Source organism: Plecotus auritus, assembly GCF_963455305.1.
Source record: "Plecotus auritus genome assembly, chromosome: 7".
Classification (NCBI taxonomy): Eukaryota; Metazoa; Chordata; class Mammalia; order Chiroptera; family Vespertilionidae; genus Plecotus; species Plecotus auritus.
In genome coordinates, this window is record NC_137774.1 from 77,063,324 (window position 1) to 77,090,025 (window position 26,702).

At 47.7% G+C, this 26,702-nt stretch overlaps 2 protein-coding genes across 3 annotated transcripts in view; one reads left to right on the forward strand and one right to left on the reverse strand.

Moving 5' to 3' along the window:
• The first annotated feature begins 59 nt into the window (after window positions 1-59).
• Window positions 60-26,702, forward strand: part of PMM2 (phosphomannomutase 2) — a 31,045-nt gene continuing 4,402 nt past the window's right edge. The window contains exons 1-7 of one of the 2 annotated variants that reach the window (XM_080677123.1): window positions 60-221; window positions 13,336-13,447; window positions 16,065-16,141; window positions 17,051-17,142; window positions 20,333-20,432; window positions 20,544-20,619; window positions 22,026-22,141. In XM_080677123.1, the coding sequence (XP_080533249.1) occupies window positions 156-221; window positions 13,336-13,447; window positions 16,065-16,141; window positions 17,051-17,142; window positions 20,333-20,432; window positions 20,544-20,619; window positions 22,026-22,141 (639 nt within the window). In that variant the 5' untranslated portion in view covers window positions 60-155. Of the gene's footprint in view, window positions 222-11,317; window positions 11,397-13,335; window positions 13,448-16,064; window positions 16,142-17,050; window positions 17,143-20,332; window positions 20,433-20,543; window positions 20,620-22,025; window positions 22,142-26,702 lie in introns of those variants that run through there. The other variant, XM_080677124.1, reaches the window with a different exon arrangement.
• CARHSP1 (calcium regulated heat stable protein 1) overlaps window positions 14,420-26,702 on the reverse strand; it is a 30,713-nt gene continuing 18,430 nt past the window's right edge. Inside the window, exon 6 of the mRNA XM_080677119.1 lies at window positions 14,420-14,513. Coding sequence (XP_080533245.1) covers window positions 14,510-14,513 — 4 coding nt within the window. The 3' untranslated portion in view covers window positions 14,420-14,509. The remainder of the gene's footprint in view (window positions 14,514-26,702) is intronic.

Genomic DNA, 26,702 nt, shown 5'->3' on the forward strand with positions numbered 1-26,702 from the left:
GTCCGGATGGAACAGCTGACGCCAGCCCCAGGCCTTGTGGGAGTGGATTCTCCTCCTCCCGACGTGCGCTGCAGCACGGAGGCTGGGCCCGGAAGCCCGGGGCCGAGTTCCAAGTGCTGACGAACCACATCAGGTGCGGCTTGGGATCCGGAGACATGGCTGCGACGGGCCAAGCGCTCTGCCTCTTCGACGTGGACGGGACCCTGACGGCCCCGCGGCAGGTAGGTGGCGCCCTGCGGGCTGGAGGCGGCAGGTGCAGGGTCTCCTGCGGTCCCAGGACGGGGCCAGCGACCACCCAGGGACCGCCCACCTCCTGGCAGGGCTGAACTGTGTTCTGGGTGCCCTGGAGGGGTGAGACGGAAGACCTGAGGGCGCTTGGAGAGGGGATGAGCCGAAAAACTCTTGAGAGTAAGAAACTTGTGTTCGGGTGGGAAATGCAGTTCTGGACTCTCACCGTAAGCCCTAGGTTTGGACCACTGCTCTGCCCCCTGACCAGCTATGTGCCCACCTCATTCTGTCACCTGTGGGATGTGCCCCGTATGCTGATACGGAAAACAGGTTTTTCGTTCGAACGGGCCGAGTGAAGTCTCTGCTTTTCCTCTTGACAGCTGTGTGACTTTAATCTCGGAGCCTCAGCATCTGTGTTTGTGAGGGTGGAATGAAATCAAATAAGTTCATGAAAGTATCTTGGTTTACAGTAAGCTCTGTTCAGTAATAGTCCATAAATGTTAGCCAGCACCATCACCCCCTTCTCCGCCCCTGCAGTGGGTCTTGGATGATCAAATCACCTAGATTGACCCAGCGGGTGTGGCTCAGTGGTTGAGCGTCCACCTATGAACCAGGAGGTCACAGTTGGATTTCCGGTCAGGGCACACGCCTGGATTTCCGATTCCATCCTGGGTTGTGGGGGGAAGGGGAGGTGTGAAGGAGGCAGCCGATCAATGATTCTCATCCTTGATGTTTCGCTCTTCCTTTTCCTTCCTCTCTGAAATCGATAAAAATATTTTTTAAAAAAGAGAGCGAGAGACCTAGATTGTTACAGGCTGCCTGTTGAGAGCCTCCCTGGCCTCATGGAAACTTCCATCCCACTTGCAGATTTTGCTGCTATAGGCACAGACAGGTTTCAGTTAAGATCCACATTTGTGATGCAGCTCCCTCTGACTCCACCTCTTCCTACAAACGGATCACCCAACACCAGTCGATCCACTTGAGGCCCAAATGGCCTCCCTGTCTCCAAGTTCTGAGTCTAATTTTGGCCAGGTGGTAGCAGTGGTGTGCTTCAGAATTCCACATCAAGTGTGTGTGACCTTACACATGTCATTTTACCTTTCTGAGCCCCATGTTCCATGTTCCATGAACTCAACTGCAAGTTCTCCAAAGGCCCCTTTGGACTCTGAGATCAGTGATTGGCACACACTTGTGGGTTGCTAAAAGCGCCTAGTGGTCTAGAGCCGAGGTTAGCCATTCATTGTTTGTCAAGAGTCTGAGAACAAATACTCTTGTCTTCACCAATCATATGGTTTGTAGTAACTACTCAATTTTAATGCAAAAGCAGCCATAGACCATATGTAGATACAGCGTGGCTGTGTTCCAGTAAAACTTTATTACAAAAACGCACAGCTGTTCAGTTGGGTCCATTGGCTGTAATTGTCTAGGGTAGTGGTTGGCAAACTCATTAGTCAACAGAGCCAAATATCAACAGTACAACGATTGAAATTTCTTTTGAGAGCCGAAAACCGACTTCTGCGCATGGGCCACGAAGTTTCAGTTGCACTGTACGTGCGCGCCCACACGTGGTATTTTGTGGAAGAGCCACACTCAAGGGGCCAAAGAGCCGCATGTGGCTCACGAGCCGCAGTTTGCTGACCACTGGTCTAGGGTTTACATCCCAAGCCTTTTTACACACCATCTTTGGATCCTCTCAACCTTTATCCTAAATAGAATAGTTGTTATTATCCTCTTTATATATATATATATATATATATATATATATATATATATATATATATATATTTTTTATTGATTTTTTTTTTGAGAGAGAGAGAGAGAAAGGAAGGGACGGGGAGGGGAGAGAGAGAAACATCCATTGGCTGCCTTCTGCATAAACTCCCAACATTGAATCAAGCCCACAACCTGGGCATGTGCCCCGACTGGGAATCGAACGGCATCCTTTCAGTGCACGAGACAACACTCAACCAACTGAGCCACACTGGCCAGGGCTACTATCCTTATAAATGTAAGGAAACAGACTCAAGATCATCTTGATGGTGAAAAAGGCAAGGGATTATAGTTACAGAATAGTCACAGGAATATAAAGTACAGCATCAAGAGTAATACTTAATAATATTGTAATAAATATGACAGGTACCACGTGGGTACTAGACTTGTTGGAGAAATCACATAATAAATACTATAAATATTAAGCACTGTGCTGGACACCTGAAACTAATATATATATACACATACATATAGTATTGAATGTGAATTGTAATCCTATCTAATAAAAGAGTAATATGCAAATTAACCACCACTCCACTACACCCACAAGCCAATCAGGAGCGAATATGCAAATAAATCCAACCAAGATGGCTATGGCCACAGAGAGCAGGAGGGAGGCTTGGGTTTCCCCGGCAATGGAAGAAGCCAAGCTTTCCGCCTGCCCTTGCCGGCCCAGGCCTCCACTCAAGGCTACGAAGTTTCAATGATAGAAGATAATAAACCCAAACAGAAATGGCGGCAGCCACGGAGCTGGAAAGAGCGGGAGGCTAGGGTTGCCCCCGGCAATGGAGGAAGCTAAGCTTTCCGCACACCCTCGCGGGCCCAAGCCTCCACTTAAGGCTACAAAGTTTCAATTATAGAAGATACATAAATTCCAACAGAAATGGCTGCCACCACGGAGTAAGCAGAAGGCTTGGCTCCAGTCCAGGCTACAAAGTTTCAATTGTAGAAGATAAATAAACCCCAGATACCAGGGCCTCTGTTTGGGTCACCAGGGGGCGTGGCCGGCCTGCAAACCACCACAGGCCCCTCGCCCAGGCTGCTCCACGCCCCAAGGGAACCCCCACCCTGATCCAGGACACCCTTCAGGGCAAACCAGCTGGCCCCCACCCATGCACCAGGCCCCTATCCTATCTAATAAAAGAGTAATATGCAGATTGACCATCACTCCAACACACAAGATAGCTGCCCCCATGTGGTCAAAGATCCTGCCCCCATGTGGACACAAGATGGCCAGCACAAGATGGCCAGCAAGGGAGGGCAGTTGGAGGGACCAGGCCTGCAAGGGAGGGCAGTTGTGGGCGGTCAGGCCAGCAGGGGAGGGCAGTTGGGAGGGACCAGGCCTGCAGGGGAGGACAGTTGGGGGCGATCAGGCCAGCAGGGGAGGGCAGTTGGGAGGGACCAGGCCTGCAAGGGAGGGCAGTTGGGGGCAATCAAGCCTGCAGGGGAGGGCAGTTAGGGGTGACCAAGCCGGCAGAGGAGGGAAGTTGGGGGCGACCAGACCTGCAGGGAAAGGCAGTTGGGAGGGACCCAGGCCTGCAGGGGAGAGCAGTTAGGGGTAACCAGGCCTGCAGGGGAGGGCAGTTGGGGGGGACCCAGGCCTGCAGGGGAGGGCAGTTAGGGGAAAACAGGCTGGCAGGGGAGTGGTTAGGGGGTGATCAGGCTGGCAAGCAGAAGTGGTTAGGGGCAATCAGGAAGGCAGGCAGGTGAGCAGTTGGGAGCCAGCAGTCCTGGATTGTGAGAGGGATCCCAGATTGGAGAGGGTGCAGGATGGGCTGAGGGACACCTCCCCCCCCCGTGCACGAATTTTGTGCACCGGGCCTCTAGTTTTATATAATAAAAGGCTAATATGCAAATCGACTGAATGGCAGAATGACTGGTCGCTATGACGTGCACTGACCACCAGGAGGAAGACACTCAATGCAGGAGCTGCCCCCTGGTGGTCATTGTGCTCCCACAGGGGGAGTGCCACTCAGCCAAAAGCCCTGAGCCAGGCTTATGGCTGGTGAGTGCAGTGGCGATGGTGGGAGTCTCTTCCACTTCCGCAGCAGTGCTAAGAATGTCCAACTCAAGAGGATCCAAGATGGCGGCGTAGGTAAACACGTAAACTGCTGCCTCGCACAACAATTTCAAAACTACAACTAAAAGACAAAACGTCTATCACCCAGAACCACGGGAAAGCTGGCTGAATGGAAGTTCTACAACTAGAAGGAAAGAGAAAACAGCATTGAGACGTGCACAAGTGCTGAAAAGCTGAGGTACAGAGGTGCTCGAATTGGGCTGGCAACGGGCGACTGGGAGCGCTGCTTTTTTCAACCTGAAGGGAGACAAGCTCCCGATTACTCCAAACTCCAGTTTCTGGGGAGACGCAGTGGACCCAAACTCCTACGGTGAGAAGCTGGACTGTCTGCCGTGGGGTCGGAAAGTGAGGGTGGCTTGCTTGCAGGGCCGCGTGCAGGAATAATTGTTTACTGTGCTGGGGTGCGGGACGCGGGGACACGGTTGGAGATGCAGAGCCGGCTAACTGGCAGCCATCGCTGTTTGCCACGCCCCAGCCTAGTGACGCCCTGAGACCCCACCCCGTACAATCTACAAACTCACCCAAGCTCCAAGCAGCAGCTTTAGCATATGAATGGCCTGCCGATCGCAGCTAAACCTAGCAAACTTGCAGCCCAGGTCAGACAGCTCCAAAACCTCCAAACCCCAAGCAAAAAGGAGAAAACTGTAGTTCTCACTGTAGCGCCTGCTGGGTGGCCTCAGACAGTAGCTGACCTGCACCCCATTAGAGATCCAGAAGCCAGTGTACCTAGTGGTCAGTGTGAGACACCAGATTTCAACTCCTCACATCCGTAAGTGACACATTCAAGAGGCAGACTCAGTGAGCACCAAAGCCCCACTGAAACAAGTCCTGCACCATAAGCGTGTCTCCAGCGCAGCAGTTCTTCCATTATAGACACAGCGGGTCCTCACAGCCAATTGGCCTGGAGGTCAATTCCTCCCAGTGTACCAATAGCAATCAAGGCTTAACTATACCAAGACTTTGCACTCAGTCCACAAAGGGGTGTACCAAAGGTGTCCACCTCAGGTGATTGGGGAGGCTGAGCTACTGGCCCCTATAGGTCACCTACCACACAAAGCCACTCCATCAGCACAAGGAAGCAGCAAAATGCGGAGACAAACATGTCACGAATGAAAGAAATGGAGGAAAGCAAACTACTGGACGACATAGAGTTCAGAACAACATTTATAAGGTTACTCAAGAATCTTCTAAAAACCGCTGAGGAACTTAGTGAGACCTTTAAGGATCTTAATGAGAATACCAAAAAAAAATGGAAAAGGACCAGTCAGAAATTAAGCATACACTGTCTGAAATAAAGAATATACAGAAACTCAACTGTAGATCAACGTACCCCAAGAATCAAACCAAAGATCTGAAATATGAGGAAACAAAAAAACACTCAACCAGAAAAACAAAAAGAAAAAAGAATCCAAAAATATGAAGATAGTGTAAGGAGCCTCTGGGACAACTTTAAGCGTACCAACATCCGAATTTTTGGGGTGCCAGAAGAAGAGAGAGAGCAAAACATTGAAAACCTATTAGAAGAAATAATGACAGAAAACTTTCCCTACCTGGTGAAAGAAATAGACTTACAAGTTCAGGAAGCACACAGAACCCCATACAAGAGGAATCCAAAGAGGACCACACCAAGACACATCATAATTAAAATGCCAAGGGCAAAAGACAAAGAGAGAATCTTGAAAGCAGCAAGAGAAAAACGGTTAGTTACCTACAAGGGAGCACCCATACAACTGTCAGCTGATTTCTCGGCAGAAACTATGCAGGCCAGAAGGGAGTGGCAAGAAATATTCAAAGTGATGAACAGCAAGAACCTACAACCAAGATTACTCTACCCAGCAAAGCTATCATTTAGAGTTGAAGGTCAGATAAAGAGCTTCACAGACAAGAAAAAGCTAAAGGAGTTTATCACCACCAAACCAGGATTACATGAAATGCTGAAGGGTATTCTTTAAGAAGAGGAAGAAGAAGAAAAAGGTAAAGATAAAAATTATGAACAACAAAATGACATCAAATACATACCTACCAACATGTGAATCTAAAAATCAAGTGAATAAAAAATCTGAAGAACAGAATGGACTGGTGAATATAATAGAATCAGGGGCATAGAAAGGGAATATAGACAATTCTCAAGGGGAAGGGGGTGTGAGGGGTGCAGGACGAGATTGGACAAAAATCTTACACCTGTGGATGAAGACAGTGGCGGGCGGTAAGGGCATGGGGTGGGGTGGGGAATCAGGTGGAGGGGAGCTATGGGGGGAAAAAAAGAGGAACACCTGTAATAATCTGAACAATAAAGATTTATTTTTAAAAAAATAATAATAAAGAAAAAAAAAAAGTGTCCAACTGCTGGCTTAGGCCTGCTCCCCTGCCATCAGTTGGACATCCCCCGAGGACCCCCGGACTGCAAGAGGGTGCAGGCTGGGCTGAGGGCCGCCCCCCGCCCCCCGTGCAAGTGCATGGATTTCGTGCACCAGACCTCTAGTTCAAAAATAAAAATCTTAAAACATAAAAAACAAAAAAGATTGTCTTGATTTCACACAGCAGATCTGGTACCAGTCTCTGAGCTTCAGAGCATTGTATTTGCTAAGTTTACCATTTTCTTACATTTTTCTAAGGTAGAAGCAATGTGCCATTCAGGAAAGTGCTTTTGATTCTCAGAAGGAATCAGGTTATATAAGCTAAAGTATGAAATGGCAACCAGGCAACCCACATTGGAAGCATGATATTCTTTGCAGTGAACATAAATCAGTTTAATACTCAAAAAAATGTAATTTAAAAAAATAATTGTTTCTATGTGCAGGGTACTCTAGGTAAAAAATAAAAAAAAATTTAATAACAGATCTATTCATTATCCAACTTTTTCCTTCCTCAATAAATTCATTCTCATATTGATAAGCACAAGGAAGTAGAAGAATGGGTTATCTTTTCTTGGAGCTGCTGAAACAAGATATGATTTAAACAGGTAAATTCTAGTTAGAATGGAGTCCAGAGCTTTGCACATTTCACTGTTTTAGTAGAATTTTGTTGTACTGAGTATTTTCCTAAGAAATGCCATTTCATCTAAAAACAGTTGAGTGTCACTCAGGGTTGAGCATCGACCTATGAATCAGGAAGTCAAGGTTTGATTCCTGGTTAAGGCATATGCCCAGGTTACAGGCTCGATTCCCAGTGTGGGGCATGCAGGAGGCAATCAATCAATGATTCTTTCATCATTGATGTTTCTATCTCTCTCTCCCTTCCCCTTCCTCTCTGAAATCAATAAAAATATGTTTAATTAAAAAATAAAAATAAAAACAGTTGAAACTTAGAACAAAAGCCTGCAAAAGAAGGGGGCTTAACCTTGGGTGAATTGTTTTCCAACTTTCTGTCATGAGAAATTTAAAACATACTGAACCACTGGAAAAATAGTACATAGAACAGCCAAATCGCCACCACTTAAATTCAACAATAATTGACATTAACTTTATCTTCTTTTTCTTTTAATCTTTTATACACCATTTTCTAGGCTGCAGTAATCATAGTACTTCATCCCTAAAATGTGAGCTTGCATCTCTAGAGGACAGAACATCTATTGTAACCACAGTATCATCATCACACCTAAGAAAACTTACCAATTCCCTACTAGTGCTTAGTCCAGGGGTGGGGAACCTTTTTCCTGCCAAGGGCCATTTGGATATTTATAACATCACTAGAGGTCCATTGCATGAAAATTCATGCACTGGAGGGGGGTTCCCTCAGCCCGGCCTGCCCCTCTCACAGTCTGGGAGCCCTCAGGGGCGGGAGGCAACCCGGCAATCAGGGGAAGGCAATGCCCCATCACACCTCTGCTGCTGCCACTGCCAGCAGCGCAAGCCTTGGCGGGCCCTGGTTACCTGAGCCTTGGGCGGCCCTGGGCGGCTGGGAGACTGAGGGGACTGGGGGACTCCAGAGGCAGGTGCACGGAGCAGCTGGGCACACCTGGGGGTGGGCCAGGCTTTGCCATGCACCTGTCACCCCAGCAGGGCTGAGGGGACTGGGCACCGCCATCTTGTGGCTGTGGGTACCACCATCTTTGAGGGTGTGAAAATCAATTAGCATATTCCCTCCTTATTGGCTGTGGGTGCCTCCATCTTTGAGGGCATGGCAGTCAATTAGCATATTGCCTCCTTATTGGCTGTGGGCGCCACCATCTTTGAGGGTGGGGCAGTCAATTAGCATATTCCCTCCTTATTGGCTGTGGGTGCCGCCATCTTTGAGGGCAGGGCAGTCAATTAGCATATTCCCTCCTTATTGGCTGTGGGCGCCACCATCTTTGCAACAGCGTGAGGGTCAATTAGCATATTCCCTCTTTATTAAATAGGATTTGTGGGCCATACAAAATTATCAACTTAAAAATTAGCCTGCTATATGTGGTCAAACATTTGATTAATTCACCCCTAATTGCCTTGGCAGGGCCAGACCAAATGATTTCAAGGGCCTTATATGGCCTGAGGGCCAGATGTTTCCCATCCCTGTCCTAGTCCAAGGGTTGGCAAACTTTTTTTGTAAAAGGCCAGGTAGTAAATAGTTGAGGCTAAATAAATAAATAAATAAATAAATAAATAAATAAATAAATAGTTGAGGCTTTGTGCAGGCCATGTGGTCTCTGTCACAACTACTCAATTCTTGTTGTTGCCACAGACGCTACATAAATGGGTGGATGTGGACGTGGCTGTGCTCCAGTCAGATCTTCCAGAAAAACAGGCAATGGCTCATTGTGGCCAATGGTTCCCATTTTGTTGACACTTCTTCTATTCCATTCATTTTTCCTTAATTGTCCCAAAAGAGTCTTTTATAATATTTTTCCCCAGAAGGTAAGTTTTTAACATTTTTCCACTTCAAGCTTTTGGATCTTGTTCTGTGTTTTATTTTGTCTAGGGTGATTGATAAAGAGTTCCTTGTAATTAGCAACACAGCGTTATTTGGTAGCATCACAACAATTTTGCTCTAAAGATCTGCCCTGTCCTACCTGGTTTGGCTCAATAGATAGAGTGTTGGCCTGAGGACTGAAGGGTTCTGGGTTCAATTCTGGTCAGGGGCACATGCCTGGTTGGGGGCTCGATCCCCAGTGGTGTGCAGGAGGCAGCCAATCAATGATTCTGTCTCATCATTGATGTTTCTATCTCTCCTCCCTTCTTCTCTGAAATCAGTAAAAATATACACATGCACATACATACATACTGGAGGCTGGTGCATGACATTCATGCACTGGGGGGAGAGGGCATCCCTCAGCCCAGCCTGCACCCTCTCGCAGTTCGGGACCCCTCGAGGGATGGCCAACTGCCAGCTTAGGCCCACTCCCCATGCCACTCCCCACGAGTAGCAGGCCTAAACCGACAGTAGGACATCCCCCAAGGGGTCCTTAGCACTGCCACGGAGGCAGGAGAGGCTCCCGCCACCGCTGCTGCGCTCACCAGCCGTGAGCCCGTCTTCTGGCTGAATAGCGCTCCCCCTGTGTGAGCACACTGACCACCAGGGGGCAGCTCCTGTGTTGAGTGTCTGCCCCCTGGTGATCAGTGTGCATCATAGCAACCGGTCATTCTGCCATTCAGTCAATTTGCATATTAGCCTTTTATTATATAGGATATATATATACACTGAGTGGCCAGATTATTATGATCTCTGAATGAATAATAATCTGGCCACTCAATAGATATCCTATATAATAAAAGGCTAATATGCAAATTGTCCCCTCCACCAAGAGTTCGACCAGCAGGCAGGCCTGCCAACCGCCCATGTCCCCTCCCCCTGGCCAGGCTGGCCAGACCCCACCAATGCATGAATTCATGCACCGGGCCTCTAATATATATATTAGAGGTGCACGAAATTTGTGGACAGGGGGAGGGGTGTCCCTCAGCCCACCCTGCACCCTCTCCAATCTGGGACCCCTTGGGGAATGTGTGACTGCCAGTTTAGGCCTCCTAAACCGGCAGTCAGTCAGACATCCCTCTCACAATTCGGGTCTGCTTGCTCCTAACCGCTTGCCTGCCTACCTGTCTGATTGCCCCTAACTGCTTCTGCCTGCCAGCCTGATTGCCCCCTAACCGCTTCCCTGCTGGCCTGATTGATGCCTAACTGCTCCCCTGCTGGCCCGATTGCCCCCAACTGCCCTCCCCTGCTGGCCCAGTCGCCCTCAACTGCCCTGTCCTGCCCTGCTGGCCTGGTCGCCGCCAACTGCCCTCCCCTGCTGGCTGGATCTCATCCCCCAGCTGCCCTCCCCTGCCAGCCTGGTTGCCCCCAACTGCCCTCCCCTGCTGGCCTGTTCACCCCTAACTGTCCTGCCCTACAGACCTGTTCTGCCCTGCAGGCCTGGTTGCCCCCAACTGCCCTCCTCTACTGGCCTGGTCGCACCCAACTGCCCTCCCTTGCAGGCCTGATCACCCACAACTGTCCTCCTCTGCCAGCCATCTTGTGGTGACCATCTTGTGGCAGCCATCTTTTTTTTTTTTTTAATATATTTTATTGATTTTTTACAGAGAGGGATAGGGAGTTAGAAACATTGATGAGAGAGAAACATCAATTAGCCGCCTCCTGCACACCCCCCATTGGGGATGTGCCCACAACCAAGGTACTACACGCCCCTGACCAGAATCGAACCCAGGACCCCTCAGTCCGCAGGCCAACACTCCATCCACTGAGCCAAGCCAGCCAGGGCGTGGCAGCCATCTTGTGACAGCCATCTTGTGACGACATCGCGGCAAGGCCGACGTGAAGGCGGCCATCTTGTGGTGGCCATCTTGTAATGACATGTGTGATGCCACCTAGGCTTTTATTATATAGGAGCTATATGTGTGTGTGTGTGTGTGTGTGTGTGTGTGTGTGTGTGTGTGTGTGTGTGTTTTAACATCTGTCCTGCAGTTGGATATTGTTTAGATGCTCTGTTGTGGTCACAAGCAGCTTTATCTTATTTCCTGTTAAAAAATATTGGCTGCCACTTGGAAGTGAAAAGGCACCTTTTACAACCCATTCACATTGCAGAACAGGTCTGATGGCTGACCACAATACCATTTAGCTCATCTATGTGTACAAGGCTTCTGTTTGAAGATGGAAGTATTGATGCTGCTGTTATTATTAATATTGCATGTTTAATATTTTGCAATCAAAGGAGTCTTCCCCACTTCCTCCCATTCTGACGTCAAGATGGAGCAATCCACTTGAGGGCCTCAGGGACTCCTTTCATGGTCATCGACTCATTGATGCTGCTATTGCAGTTCTAGATTTTTGTCTGCTAGGTCAAGATTCCACTGGAAGATGGAAAAGATTGCACTCCATTTAAGCCCTTCTATTTGATTAATCATATGTATGTACTATAAAAATTGTTTTAAGTAAAAGAGGATTTAACTCTAAATGTTTATATATTGAAGTTGACTTAAGTGGTTTGTTTTTAATTTCTGGTAACTACATTTGAAAGATATTCCATGTAAGTGTTACTGGACGGGACTGGGTTTGGAGTGGGTCTCCTGGCGTGGCCAGTAGTGTGTGGTTTCTTGACTTCGTGCAGGAAAGATTTAATAAATGTGTCCAAGTGATTTTGAGAATATGTTTATTAAAGCTGGGACAGTGAAACAGGAAGGGCTTAGGATAGAAGAGGCAACAGAAGAGAGGGCTGCTTTGGCTTTTAGAAATGTTCTAGGAAAGAATGGGCCACGCTGGGCTGCAGGAACTCACTAAGAAGTAAAAGTCACAACATCAGAAGTGAGTCAAGGTGGGGCTGCTGTTAGCTCACTGGGAAGTCAGAGAAAATGGGGCCTTGGACACAGGTTCAGGGGGTAAGCCTGCGATGAGCTGCTGCTGCCCACTGCTCCCCTATTTGCAGTCTTGTGGGCACCCTTAGAGTTTAGGAGAAAGAGCAGAGATACATGCCTAAGGGAGAAAGGCGTGGGCATGCTGTAGGGAGAGTGCACCATGGGTCCCTTGTCTTGAGACTTTTTATCTTTCTTTTGCTGGATGGGAATCTTTAGGGGAGGGTCTTAACAGAATATTCGTTAGTTTCCCAGGTGTGTCCTTCAATATGTTGATTCATCAAAATGTGGTATAAAGGGGTCAGGGTTATTTCCCGGTTAGTTTCATGTTTTAAAAATGTTATCGAAGAGGGACCAGGACTGAGGCCAGTCTGCCCCCAGGACGGTCTGGAATGTGTAAACCATTTGTTCGTAAGTGTCCTTGGTTAGAGAAGATAAAACCTTGTGATTCATTGCTCAAATCAGTTGGCCTTGTTTAATTATTTTGTCTCAGTTTCCCTTATTACACTTGGCAGGGAATTTCCCTAGCTTCTTACTATCCTGCCTCAGACATGTACAATTAAGATTACTAAAAGCAATGATATAAGACTTTTTAAAAAATATGTTTTTATTGATTTCAGAGAGGGAGAGAGAGAGACAACAATGATGAGAGAGAATTGTTCATCAGCTGCCTCCTGCATGCCCCGCACTAGAGATTGAGCCCACACTCCGTGCATGTATCCTGACTGAATATCAAATTGTGATTTCCTGGTTCATAGGTCGACACTCAACCACTGAGCCAAACTGGCCAGGTGATATAAGACTTTTAAAAATTCATTATGATTTGTGTTAATACAGGGATATCTTTTCATCTTAGTTTATAATTTCTTTTGAACTAGCACACAGTTTGGAATTTAACAAGTATAAACTCTTACCATTGAAACCACTGTTTATAGATAGGAGCATTTCTTGTAGAAAAGACTAAAAAAATCTAGTTATCTTTTAGGGTTTTTTTGTATAATTATAATAAACCAAATCCAAACTTCCCCTTTAATCTGATTATGTTATTTTGTTTTAAAGTCGACAACTTAAATCCATAAATATAGCATTTGAAAGGAAGTACTGCATCTGTGTGTGGCATGGAATGAGCATCACATGAAAACACAAGTCACTGCAAAAGATGTGGATTGAGTCCACTCGTGTTTCAAAAAATGAGACCTGTTTCTATATGTATGTGCATGTAGCCAAGTATATGAATGCATAGAAAATAGCTGGAACAGTCCACAACAGCTGTTAATATATCGTGTGTTCTAAATGAGGTAATAATGAGTAAAGTTTTAACAAGTTTTTTCTGGTAAAAAGTTGATGTCTCCAAATTATAGCTGAAATATTTGGACTTGTCTACGGACCTAGAAAGGAAATTGACATGTATGCAAGTAAGGGTTCTATTATTCTTTCAATTTTAGTCTCCTGATTACTTTATGGCTCATAACTTGTATCTTCCTTTGTGAAATGCAGAAAATTACCAAAGAAATGGATGACTTTCTACAAAAATTGAGGCAGAAGGTCAAAATCGGAGTGGTAGGCGGCTCGGACTTGGAGAAAGTGCAGGAGCAGCTGGGAAATGATGGTGAGTTATACATTGCTAATTACAATTTGGTAAAAGAGTAACTCCTTATGACGATATTGAAACCCGTAGCCATGGAGTAGCATAACTAACCCTGAACCCTCATCCCTGTTTCCTTGTTTGGGGAAACATGTTCTCTGTCTTTGTTTTCCCCGGTTTTTCTTCCTATAAATAAATTTCTGAAGTTGCTGATGGAGCACTTGTACTCAGATACATTGGTAGATTCATCTGTGTCTTTGCCTGAATACTTCTTGTCCCATCCACTGCCCTTGTAGCCTCAGCTCAGGCCCTGTCTCCTGACTGTCCTCACCCAGGTGTGAGGTGCTCTCTGGGACTAGGGGCTTCCTTTCTGTTGCCCTAACTCAGTGTTCCCCAAAGTTCCCTTAGTCATGAGTCAACCAGACTCCTCCCCCACCTACTGAACCATAAACCCCCCAGCATAGGACCTCAGGAAGCTAGCGATTCTTATGGGCTTTCACTGGAGATTCTGACTCAGTAAGTCTACAGGCTGGGGAAACGTATTTTAACAGCTACCCCGAGAGCTTCTAATGCCCAGCCTGTTGCTGTAGCACTCTCGATTATTGGAAACTGGTTATAAATTTGTCTTGAAGACTAGGACTGTGGATTATTCATCTCGTAGTCCCAGGGCCTCCAGGGTGCCTGGCCTATAAGAAAGAGCGGGTGGAAAGGTAGATGAATTGATCATTCTTTTCATCACTGTTGATGTTTTTGTAACCAAGCAGAGTTCCATCCACTCAGCGCTGCAGATAGCCAATTACTCTGATGTGGGTGCCGTGAAAGAAATTAGTGTTTATTGTATAGCACTTCACAGGGGGACCAGGTGGCTTGTGCTGGAAAACCTGAATTCCCGATGGTTTACAGACAAGAGGTTTTATAGAGCAGAAATCATGAGTAATCGTGAGTAAAGAGTCCAGAGTGGTGGGCTGTGTCGATGGTAAGTTCTTACACAAGCTTCAGCACTCTTATTAAGCTTCTGGTGGCATCCTGTCCGGGTCTTGAACAGGGGAGGTCTGTAAGACATCTTGGCGTTGTGAATCAGTGACATTATCTTAAGAGCAGAAAGAAAAGAACAGAGTTGTACATTTCATGCTTACCAGGTTACATTCTTCTGTTATCTCTTATTTAATTGATTTTAGAGCAATGAATGGGGAGAGAGAGAGAAAAAAACATGGATGTGAGAAAGAAACATCCATTGGTTGCCTCCCATACATGCCCTGACTGGGATCAGACTCGAAACCTAGGCATGTGCCCTGACCAGGAATTGAACCCGCAATCTTTTGATTTACAGGATGACATTCCAACCAACTGAGCCTCCCAGCCAGGGCCCTTCTCTGTTATCTTAAGCAGACATATATACATTTTGAAACTTGCTTTACAGGCAGGCCTACAGGCCCCAGGACATGAATACATTCCAGTGCAGCTGTGACTCTTAAGAAGAGCTAATTTCATAACTAACTAAAAGCTAAATTCTAATATATCAAATCTGTTATGATTTGGCCCAGACAATTCTCTGTCATAGGGCTGTCCTGTGCACTGCAGATGTTTAGCAGGGTCCCTGGCCTCTGCCCGCTTGATGCCAGTAGCACCCTCACCCCCAGTGTAACAATCTAAATGTCCCCAGACATTCACAAATGTCCTCTAGAGGCAAATTCACCCCCAGCTGGGAACCACTGTTCTAGATGTAATACCTTACCGTCCAAATCTGAGCAGGCTGTGTTTCCTGGACCAATAGAGAGCAATCTCTGTGTTCCTTTTAAAACTCTGTTCCTTTTACCTTAATTTTCCTTCTAGGCGCTCTGCTTAGAAACACTAAACAACATAGTAAGGCACATTAAGCCTGGAAATTGTGCTACCTGGTCCCGATTGCCCTTTCTGCGTCTAGCCATATATTTACCCACGGGCTCAGAAGTTTTGTGTCATTGTAGGACAATGTCTGTACTTTTCAGTGAGTCAAAACAACAGAATCAAAACATTCACAAGCCAAAAGAAAGTTAGGCTGAGAATCAGTGACATTATCTTAAGAGCAGTGTCAGAATCACCTGGGGAGTTCATTAAAATACCCCCAGCACAGAGCCTGGGGATCCGCATTTTAACAGCACTTAACGTTTGAGAATTCATTTCGATTTGGGTGTGTAGAGTCTCAAAATCTGACTACATATAAGAATCAGCTAAAGAGCTTTATTTTTTTTTAATCTGATCTTTAGCCTGGCGCCTGCAGAGTCTGATTCAGAAAGCAGAGCCCAGAAGTCTGCACAGTTTCATCGTGTTGGTGATGCTAATTCACAGGAGGTTTGGAAACCGTCATTGGCTTCCATCTTCCTTTACAGACAGGCAGGCTGAAGGCAGAGGCATGAAATGGCCCATCACCGAGTCTCCCATCTCCAGCCTAGTGATCATATTTTAAATATGTAATGAAGAGCCTTAAAAATAAATTAACTTTATGGAGCTCTTTCTCACTCTCCCAGTCTGTGAAGATGAGGTATTCTTTCAGAGTCCGTACTGGAGTTCAGCAGTTTTATTGGTGATACGTGTTAATTAAGACATAGAAACACAAGTTGCCATTCATTGCATTCTGAGTTTTCTTTTGTTTTGGTTGCAGTGATTGAAAAGTATGATTATGTGTTTCCAGAAAATGGCTTGGTGGCATACAAAGATGGGAAATTCTTGTGTAAACAGGTGGGTTCTTGAGTATCCAACTACTGAACTGCTGTCTACTACTAGTGAAATGTTTTCTAAAAAGGTATTTGACACGGCCACCTCTGGGGAGGTATATTTGCGAGCTGAGGAACAGGGTGGGAATGAATCTTCACCCTGTATTTTTTTACATTTGGAATGTTGAATCATGGAACTACTACATATTCCAAATTGTTATCTATATTTTTATAACTGTTTTTTAAGGACACTTAATCTAATATTTCTGTTATGATAGCAGGGGCTGGGGCAAGCAGGGTCACTACAAGCATATTAAGAAGTACTATGGCCAAAACCGGTTTGGCTCAGTGGATAGAGCGTCGGCCTGCGGACTGAAGGGTTCCGGGTTCGATTCCGGTCAAGGGCATGTACCTTGGTTGCGGGCACATCCCCAGTGGGAGGTGTGCAGGAGGCAGCTGATCGATGTTTCTCTCTCATCGATGTTTCTAGCTCTCTATCACTCTCCCTTCCTCTCTGTGAAAAATCAATAAAATATATTTAAAAAAAAAAAAAGAAGTACTATGTACTTAATACTCTTGTCAGTATTAAGATCATTTTGTTCAAATACGATATCTGAGCCAGAGAGAAACAAATATATTTTGTGTCAGTATTTTGAAAAGCAGCACCAATAAGCTCTGTGGGCCTTCCATGAAGCATTTGAAAGATAATGAATACAGCAATCTTGACTAACGAAGTAAAAAATGCTTTTGACTGAGCCCTTTCCAGTTTGCCTTACGGTCTCAACCAGAGAACAAAGGGAAAGAAGGGAAAAGGTGGTGGAGGCGCCATCCTCCCTGCCACATCAGCCGGGTGAGCCTGGACTGACAGTGGCTGAAGATCATCTTAAAAGTGCCTCCCACTGATCAAGTAACTCCAGTGTCTTCTTTATCCTAGAGTATTCAGGGTCACTTGGGTGAGGCCCTAATCCAAGACTTAATCAACTACTGTCTGAGCTACATTTCGAAAATTCAACTCCCAAAGAAGAGGTGAGTTTGCTTTTAGCAGAGGCTGCCAGGGAATATGGAGGGATGTCATTGGGTGGGTTGGTGCTCTTTTAAGTCCAAACCCCGGCGCTTAGTAAGAATCCCTGGAACCCTTCTGTAAAGCCAGGGGTAGAAGAATGAGCATGTAAATGATGGCACGTACACTTGATGGGAATTGAAAACAACATGCTTTCAGAGGCCACAGGGTAGGGGAAATGCCTGTGAGTCAGCAATGTGGAAAAGCAGCATAAACCCCAGGCCGGGAAGTCTCAAACTGGAGGCCCGCAGGCCAAATCCCACACAGCCAAGTTTGCTTGGCCCACGGTGTTAAACCATACCTGAATTAATTGCGAGCATCTAAAAGTCTGATTTCATATTTTGGAATGTCTGGATTTCAGGCTTTTGTTGCAACTGAAGACCTGACAACTGGATGCCCACATAGCAGCACTCCCCTGCCCCCATCCCCAGTCTTTCACGGGCCACTTCTCCCATCTTTCTGACTTCTGTTGACATTGGATTTAGGGACCTACCTCTTGGATTCTGTTATCTCAATTCCTATTTTTATTTATTTATTTATTTATTTACTTTTAAATATTTATTGTTTTCAGAGAGGAAGGGAGAGGGAGAGAGAGATAGAAACATCAATGGTGAGAGAGAATCATTGATTGGCTGCCTTCAGCACACCCCACACTGGGGATCACACTCCCCACACTGGTGATTGAGCCAGCAACTGAGGCATGTGCCCTGACCGGAAATTGAACTGTGACCTTCTGGTTTATAGGTCGATGCTCAACCACTGAGCCACACTGGCTGGGCAAATAACAATAATGTACATACATGCCTACAGTTAAGATTGGCAGGAAACGGACACTTGTTAACAGCGGCTGTATCGTGGTGGTGAAGGTACAGGTGATTTTTTTGAAGTACTTTTCATTTTCTTCTTAGTGTTCTGCACTTTATATGTAACACCTTAATGATCAGAGGGAGAAACATTTTTTAAATGGCATTTAAACTTCAGAGCAATACTGCACTTTGGTTACTCTTCACCTGAGGATATTTTTTCCATTGATTTTTAGAGCGAGTGGAAGGGAGGGGAGAGAAACATCAATGTGAGAGAGACACATCGATTGGTTGCCTCCCGCACAGGCCCCGATCTGGGCCAAGGATGGAGCCTGCAAGAGGTACGTGCCCTTGACCAGAATTCTGCAGGCTGATGCTCTATCCACTGAGCCAAACTGGCTTGGGCAGCAATGCTGCACTTTGAAGACTAGCAGAATTGATGGGACAGGTGCCCCTGCTCAGCACCTCCACTGAGAGGAAAGGGGCTTCCCTTTCCAAATAGGTCTCATAGGATGAGACGGGGTGGACCCAGCTTGCAGCTGGGTGAGGGCACGTGGGTGTTCGTTATCCTGCTCTGTCTACTTTTGTATGTATTAGAAATTCTCCATAGTAAAAAGTGAAACTATATCTTACATCCCAGGCCAGCTCAGTCTTTCCATTAAGCATTAAGGAAGGATAAAAAAGGCAAGCAGAACCCTGTCCTCAGACAGGTGTCACCTCAGGAGGGAGATCCATGTGCGGAGCAGTAGTTCTGAATTAGCGTGACATGGTTGCTGAATTCAAGAGGCAGAATTGAGAGCTAGCTTGATCGGCCTTTGCCCACATTTCTCAGCAGTACTAGCTGTAGTAGTTAAGACTTTGGTGTGGAGTTGAATGCTAGGCAAACCGCCTTAATCCTGATTTTTAGGACAGAAGGCTTTCCAAGATGTATCGGCTTCCCTTTGTGCCATGGGAATAGAGCAATACTGTGTCCCTGAGGTGGGGAAAATTAATTGAGCTCTTTTTCTGACAGTTTAGGACCCACAGCCCTGGGTTGCCGTGGGAATGGTCACCAGTCCCCCCGTCCCCACTGTACATGTGGAAGGTATAGGGGACACGGCTGATCTGCACCAACGCCAGGACCCCCGGGGGAGGGGGGGCAGAGGTTAGAGAAAATGTCCCAGGTGCACTGCAAGTTAGGCACGGCCGGGGAAAGGAGCTGGGGTCACAGTGTACTGTTCTACCTTCTTGTGAGTACTCACTGCTTCCCAGTATGCAGATGGCTTCTGCATAAGCTGGAACATGTGGTTTTTCACAAGACCTTCAGAGGTAACCAGAGTGGGTGCCAATAGCCCCAGCTGAGGCTAGACAGGGCCCAGAGTCGCCCAGCCCATAAGAGGGGCCTTGGCCTTGAACAGGGTCCTCGCTCTGCACGCTGCCTGTGTCCTCTCAGCATTTACAGGTGGTGCTGGCTGGACATCAGAGCTGTGGGGCGGGGATAGCAGAGGGTCCAGGAAGAATGAGTCAGCCTCACAGGCGTCCCTGCTAGAACCAGAAGACACTTCAGAGCACACCATCTGTACACAAAACACTTTGGTCTCATTTGTCAGAATAAATAGCTTAACCAGTTACTTGAGTTTTTAAGAAACTCTTTGAGATTCAAACTGGAAACATGGTGGGGAAAAGTGTTTTTTTTTTTAAGAAACCCCTTCATTTGAGGTAACTTCAAAAGGGTCCGGCTGTTCTCATTTTCTGTGTCAGATCAACCCGTCAGAAACAATCCGCCAGTGGGTGACGAGTGTCCTCAGTTCCTGGGAGTTCGTGGGGTGACCCTCAGAGCCTTTTCCTGGGCCACGTTACTTGGTAAAGTGGTGACTTCAGGAGGTCCCTGGCAGAGTTGTCTGGGACATACATTTTCAAACTCCTCAGGAAACTTGGAGAGCTGGTTATCATTTTTATTAACTTAGATTCTCTGCCCAATGCCAGCCCTATTGAACAGAATAAAATGTGAGTTTAGGTTTTCTATAGCCCCGTCAAAATAGAAAAAACAAAGGAACAGGTGAAATTAATTTCAATGTTTCATTCAGTCCCATATATTCAAACTATAATTATTTTATCATAGTGAACATAAATTATTATTATTAATCATTACATTCTTTTTCCTACTAAACCTTTGAAATCTAATCTCAGTTCAGATGAGCTGAATTTCCAAGCTCACAGCCGCATGTGGCCCGTGGCTGCCAGGAGACCCCGCACAGTGGAGTGTGGATCACACCAGCCTCTGCCTTTTGGAATCGCCCAGCTTTTCAGCCCATCTGTCCATCTAGAATGTTGCCCAAATTGGATAATGTGCCTCTGTCCCTTTCCTCTCCAGGGGCACTTTCATCGAGTTCCGAAACGGGATGTTAAATGTGTCCCCTATTGGAAGAAGCTGCAGCCAAGAAGAACGCATTGAGTTCTACGAACTCGATAAAGTGAGTGTTTCTGAAACATCCTGGGTTTGGGCAGATAAGAGGTGCCACTTTGTGGCCACAGTTAACAGTGTGCAACACAATAGACAACCGGTGTCTTCTTGTTTTTCTCAGAAAGAAAACATACGACAGAAATTTGTAGCAGATCTGCAGAAAGAGTTTGCAGGAAAAGGCCTCACGTTTTCCATAGGTACTGTATATTCAGACTTTGCCGGGAGTGTGTGGTGGGCGGGTGCGTGCCTGAAGTTGGACTGCCGTTTGCAGGTGGGCAGGAGGACTTAAGGAGCAGTCCATCTGTAGGAGAAACCCACTCTCTTGGGTGATGGGCCAGGCAGAGACTTGCCCTGCTAAGTAATGGCTTCCAGCTGCTGGGCTGGGCTTTAAGTTCTTACCCAGCAGGAGCCCTCCCTGCATTTCTCCTCCTGTTAAAAAACAAGAGCATCTTGCATATTAATGAAGAGTAAGAACTTCCCCTCACGTCTTTGGGCAGGCAGGCACGTTAGTGAGCTCCATAGCAGAGATGGGATGGGAGCCTCTTAGGTACATTAGACTGAATTAGACGTCAGCTCAGTTGGTTCTGCAAATCAAGAAACAGGCCCAGAAAGGAAAGGGGACTTGGCTAGGCTCACCAGGCTTTATTCACTACGATGGACCAGCACACGACTGTTTCTGGTGGCTGATGCAGACTCCTTCCCACGCTCAGGCCTCAGGCTTGTGTTTTGTTTTTTTCTGTAGAATATGCCTGTCAAATGCTTCAAGCAAGCTGATCTCCCCTGTCAGTGCCTATGAGTCATTTCTCAAAGCGCTCTCATTTACTAGCGCTAATAAATGTGTGGGTTGTGGGGAGATTGGACTGCAGAGGGATTATGTATAATAGATGAATGGGTGGGTTTTTAAGTATTCTCGAGCTGTGAGATGAACATTGTTCTGACACAGCTTTGAAAGGGTTTTTGTTGTGGGTGAAAGCTGCCTGTAAATCACCTCCCCTGTGATTTTCATTGTCCTGCAAGACGAGCTGGATGCAGCCGCTTCCAGGCATTCTCCGCCTCGGAGCTGAGCAAGTTGAAGCTGGAGATCAGCACCACTGAATGCGGCTCTTACCAGATGTCCCCCAGCATGCTTCACTGAAACCCACTCGCTGACTTGTCTAGGCTCATGTGGCCCGTGGAGTTTTTTATCCCTTCACTCTCTGGTCCCTCCAGAATACTTGGTTTGTTCAGCTAAGATCTATCCCAGGTGGCCCTGCCTTTCTACATGAAAGGGACTTCTGGCCTTTTCCAAACTACGTCTGGATACATAGTTTCGTGTCCTTTCAGAATTATAAAAGGGGGTTCAGAAAGGGTAAGTAACTTGTCCGAGCTGGGAGCACCTAAATGCAGTGCACCCCTCGCTCTGAGGGGTCCCCTGGGTCCCACTTTTAGGTTTTAGATGGAATAATGTTGGAAAAACACATAAGGTGGAATGAACCTCTAGAACCACCCCTAAAGGCATGTAAGCAGCAGGCTCGAGGATCCAGTCCATTGCACATGCCTCCCAGTGACAAGTCGTTAGCCTCCCTTTCACCTTCAGCTTGTGTGTCCCCTCCCCACTTGGCAGGAGGCCAGATCAGCATCGATGTCTTTCCTCATGGATGGGACAAGAGGTACTGCCTGGGACATGTGGAAAATGACGGCTATAAGACCATTTATTTCTTTGGAGACAAAACCATGCCAGTGAGTATGGAAGTGTTTTTGTGGTTTCATTGTTCGGTTTGAGCTTGAAGGGAGGAAATGGACAAATGGGCTTTTTTCCCTTCACCCACACATTCCCTACCAGCCCAGCTCAAACTAAGTGATGCTTCTGTCCTCTGAAAGGGTGTGATTAGGATGGTTAAGGCCCCCTCCCCTCCCTGCTTGGACACCTGACACCTCAGTGGAGGTAAGAATCCAGTGAGCTTCGGTTTAGCTTTTGAATTAAATATTGCCCTCTTCCAGTGACTTCCAGACACCTGACCCAGGGCTGTTGTCAAATCCTCTTTGCATTTCAAAGCCCTTGCTATTGTTTTTCCTCAGTATTTTGTTTCCCAGAGGCATTCATTTAGGTTCTAAATGATAGGAGACAAGGAGTCTCTTGAGTCTGAAATTTGGGAGGTGAGGGGTCAGTCCTGAGCATCACAGGGTACAGGAGCCCCCCCTCCCCAGGGTTGTCGGAAACCCCTAGTCCAGGACTGACTCTAAACTGGAACTGAGAGCAGAGCCTGGTGTTGAAGGGCAGCGCCAGCAGGAGGAGTCCCTGGAGGGAATCTCCCCGGAGCCCTCTGGCAGCCGAGCAGGGCTCTCCTTAGGACAGGCGGGTGCCCAGGACATTGTCACCGTGAGGCCCGAGGGAGGCTCAGCGCCAGGGGTTCCTGCCCAGTCTCAGGCTCAGCATCTCCCTTTAAATTCCTCTCGCCCTCTGTGCCCTTCGGTGGTTACCTTGCCATCGGGCGTCCTGGGCCGTACTGCAGTCAGCAGGTGCATCATAAATGCTGCATAGGGAGTTTTTTATCCCTTTGCTCTCTGGTCCCCTCCAGAATACTTGGTTTGTTCAGCTGAGATCTATCCCAGGTGGCCCTGCCTTTCAACATGAAAGGGACTTCTAGATACATATCTTCCTGTCCTTTCAGAATTATAAAATGGGGGTTCAGAAAGCGTAAGTAACTTGCCCGAGATGGGAGCACCAGAACAAACTCCCTGCTCTTTCAAGGAGTGTGCTTTCCAGTCAGCAAACCCTCTCCAGCGAGTGAGAAAGATTCCAAATTCCCAAAGAAACACGGTTCTTTTCAGGAGGTATATCAGCCAGCCTTTTCCTAATGACAGAGAGAACCAGGGTCTCATCCAGCCGTGGGCAAACTACGGCCCGCGGGCCGGATCTGGCCCATTCGGCTGTTCTATCCGGCCCACGGAGCCGCAAGAGCGGAGGGTTCTCTTGCTCTCCCCTCCACTCCTTTACTTTGAATTTATATTAGTTTACACAAACACTCCATCCATGCTTTTGTTCCGGCCCTCCGGTCCAGTTTAAGAACCCATTGTGGCCCTCGAGTCAAAAAGTTTGCCCACCCCTGGTCCCGCACCCATACTCCGGACGCAGTGGTGCCTTCAGTAGCGGCTTTGGGAGAAGTTCGCTGATGAAATGACTCCGAGATCTAAAGAACGATTAGGAGCTTCTTCAGTCCTCCCATGGGCGCCGTCTCCTCCCGGCTGAGGAGAGAAGAATCGGACAGGAGAGAACACCTTTCTGTGAGGATGGCATTCTGCTGTGTGTTCCAAGTCCCCCAGGTGGGCCTTTGCACAATGCAACCTAGTTCTTGAGCAAGTCGGAAAGTGACTTCCTTTGGGAATTCTTCATTTGTGAATGTGTTTCCTATTCTGTTTAGCCGCTACATTGTCACACATCAATTCTGTTTTCCTAAATCTCGCCTGCTTTTAAGAAATGGATACTATTTTTAATGTGCCTTTATTGATTTCAGCGAGAGTAAGGGAGATGGAAAGATAGAAACATCAATGATAAGAGAGAATCATCATCAACTGCCTCCTGCATGCCCCCTACAGGGACTGAGCCCGCAAACCCGGGCATGTGCCCTGACCGGAATCGAACTGTGACCTCCTGGTTCATGGGTAGATGCTCAACCACTGACCCACATAGGCCGGGATAAAAAATGGATATTATTCCATGGAGGTTCCCCCCACCCTCATTCTTAAGTAATATGCATTCATTGTAGAAAATGAGAAAAGGACAGGGAAGAAAGTATAAGTCACCTATTGTCACAGCTGATGTGCCTCCCAGGCTTTCCTCTCTGCAGATATGAGCTCAAATGTGGGACCTTGCATGTTCATTGTTTACTTCCTGCTTTTGTTCTCAAACCATATTTTATTTCCCCAACGTTAGTGAGTCTTCTCTGCAAACAAGATGTTAATGGCTATAGAACATTCTGTCATTGGGGTGTAGTTCATTCACCCCGTTTCCCTGGGAGAGGCGGCTGTAGATCGCAGCTTCTTGCTGTTGTAACGAACACTGGTTAGCGCTCTAACATAATTCTGTGCCCTCAGCTCTGATCCTCTTGTCAGTGGTTTCCTGGAAATGGGAGTGAACAGTCCAGCATTCTAAGCCTTTTTAACAACATGTTGATTTATAAAACTTTAGGCACAGAGCTGTCAAATACTAGCTTTAAACGCTGTTCACATTCGGGGATAGACACTTTGAAAGCTGTTTTCTCTCTGTGTATCAAGGCAAATGTTTTGCAGCTTTTAGGGAAGTGGCACCTGAGCTAAGAGCTTTCAGGGAGAAGCCATTTCCCTGCCGAGCACCCCGGGCTCAGGACAGCCTGCGAGTCCTCTCCCGACACAACCTCCGACGGGACCGATGCTGCACAAAGGGTGCCGCCTGCCTTGAGCACCTCCAGAGAGCAGAGTAAAGGAGGAGGCCTGGGCCTTGCTTTTCTAAGTACTTGTCAGCTCTGAAACCCCTCATCCTTCCCACCAGTCACAGCAACCAGGGTCTGAAAACCCAGCTCTGAGTTCCGCTTAGGGGCTGGGGGAGACCTGGTTTGCCTCAGGAAGGAGATGGCCATGCACAAAAGACGCGCCCCAAACTGCTCTGCCTAGCATTCCAGGGGCTGCAGCTCACTGTCACACACTGAGAAAGCAGCCACATGCTGCCAGCAAGCAGCATGCCCTCAAATTCCCATTTCCTACGCGTGCCCTGCTGGGCCACCCAGCAGTGGTCCCGGACACTGGGCGCCTTGCAGCACTTGCTGTCATCTCTCAGCTCTTAGGACATCCTGGGCCTCTACACCCAGTAGCTTTTATTCCTTCCCCAACTTTATTGAGGTGCTTGTACAGCCCCCCCACAGTGACTGCCCCCTACAGTGACTGTCCCCTGCAGCCAGGAGAAGCCCCGCTCCGCGCTCGTTGAGGGCACAGCCCTCAAGCTCTGTGCCCACCACTAGACATTTGACAGATGCTAGTTAAACTGACCTGAGGTCAGCGTCCATGGGCAGCAGGAGTGTGAACTGCAGGCGACAGGGAGTCTGTCTGCCCGCAGGAGTGTCAGCTTCCTCTTAACACAATCTCCTGTCTCCAGTGTCAGGACAATTGGCGTTCACTTCTGTAACAGTGTGTGCAGAACTGGGGTGTGATGGGGACTGAGCCTCCTCAGCCTCTCCCCTGCTGTCTGGACACTGCAGACACTAGCCCCGCCCGGTGGGGATTTAAATATTCATGGGCGGTTTCTCTGAGCTGAGGTCTCTCCTTTGGACCCATCATTCACTCTAACAAGAATGTGATCTCCGTTATTCATCCCTTTGCCCCTTCACTCCCTTTATCTTCTCTCAGGAAGCGGTTTTGTTTGTATCCTGGAAGCTGAGCTTCCGTAGCCCGAGCCAGGGAGCCTTTGGTGCGCATGCATGTCATGTGGGAGCTTCGTTGTCTGAGGCCTCGCTGCTCCAGAGGGGCCCTCGCAGCTCAGTGCTTTGGCTCTGCTACTGCCTCCCTCTGACTCTGGTTTGCAAGCTCTGTGCAGCCACTGCGCAGAGGAGGCTGGCCCCTGGCAGGAGGGTAGGATGGTAGAGGTTGGTGGGGTTTGTGGTGCAGACGCTTCACTGCCCTCTGAAAGCAAGCGGAGCTGAAAGGGACCCAGCAGCCCAGCCCAGATGGGGGAGGTTTTGATTCTCTGGACCCAGCTGACGTGGGTGAATTCCACAGTAGCTCCCAGCCCCATCCCAGCAGGACCAGGGGAGACTCATGCAAATTAGGCATCTGCCAGGCACACATCTGTCCCCAAATGTGACATCCTCTCCAGGGAGGGGCAGGCACAGCTGTGAGCCACCTTCCTTCAGCGGTCACTGCCTCGTGGCGCACCCTGGCTGGCGGCTAGGGCTCCTGACTCCACTCTGCTTCTATCCTCACCCCATTCTCCAGAAAGACCCAGCTGTAGGCGAGTCTCATTGTGGTCTGGAGTGCTGCTTTCTGGTGGCTTCACAGGTCTCAGGTCCTGACCATGGTTTGCAGACCCTTTGGGGCCTGGCCCTGCCGGCCCTTCAGGCCCGCCTGGCAGGTTCTGAGAGCTGAGCTGCCTTCCCCGTAGGGAGCCAGTCATATGCTTGTCCCCTCCCTTCCTTCAGGTCTCTGCTCAGAGGCCCCTCCCTGGTCACTCCGGATTCCCTTCCCCTCTGTTCTTCGCAGCTCTTTCCCACGTCCGGGAGCTGGGGGGGCAGCCTTCATGTCGTTTTGTGGTTTTGTTGCCGCCCCTGTATCT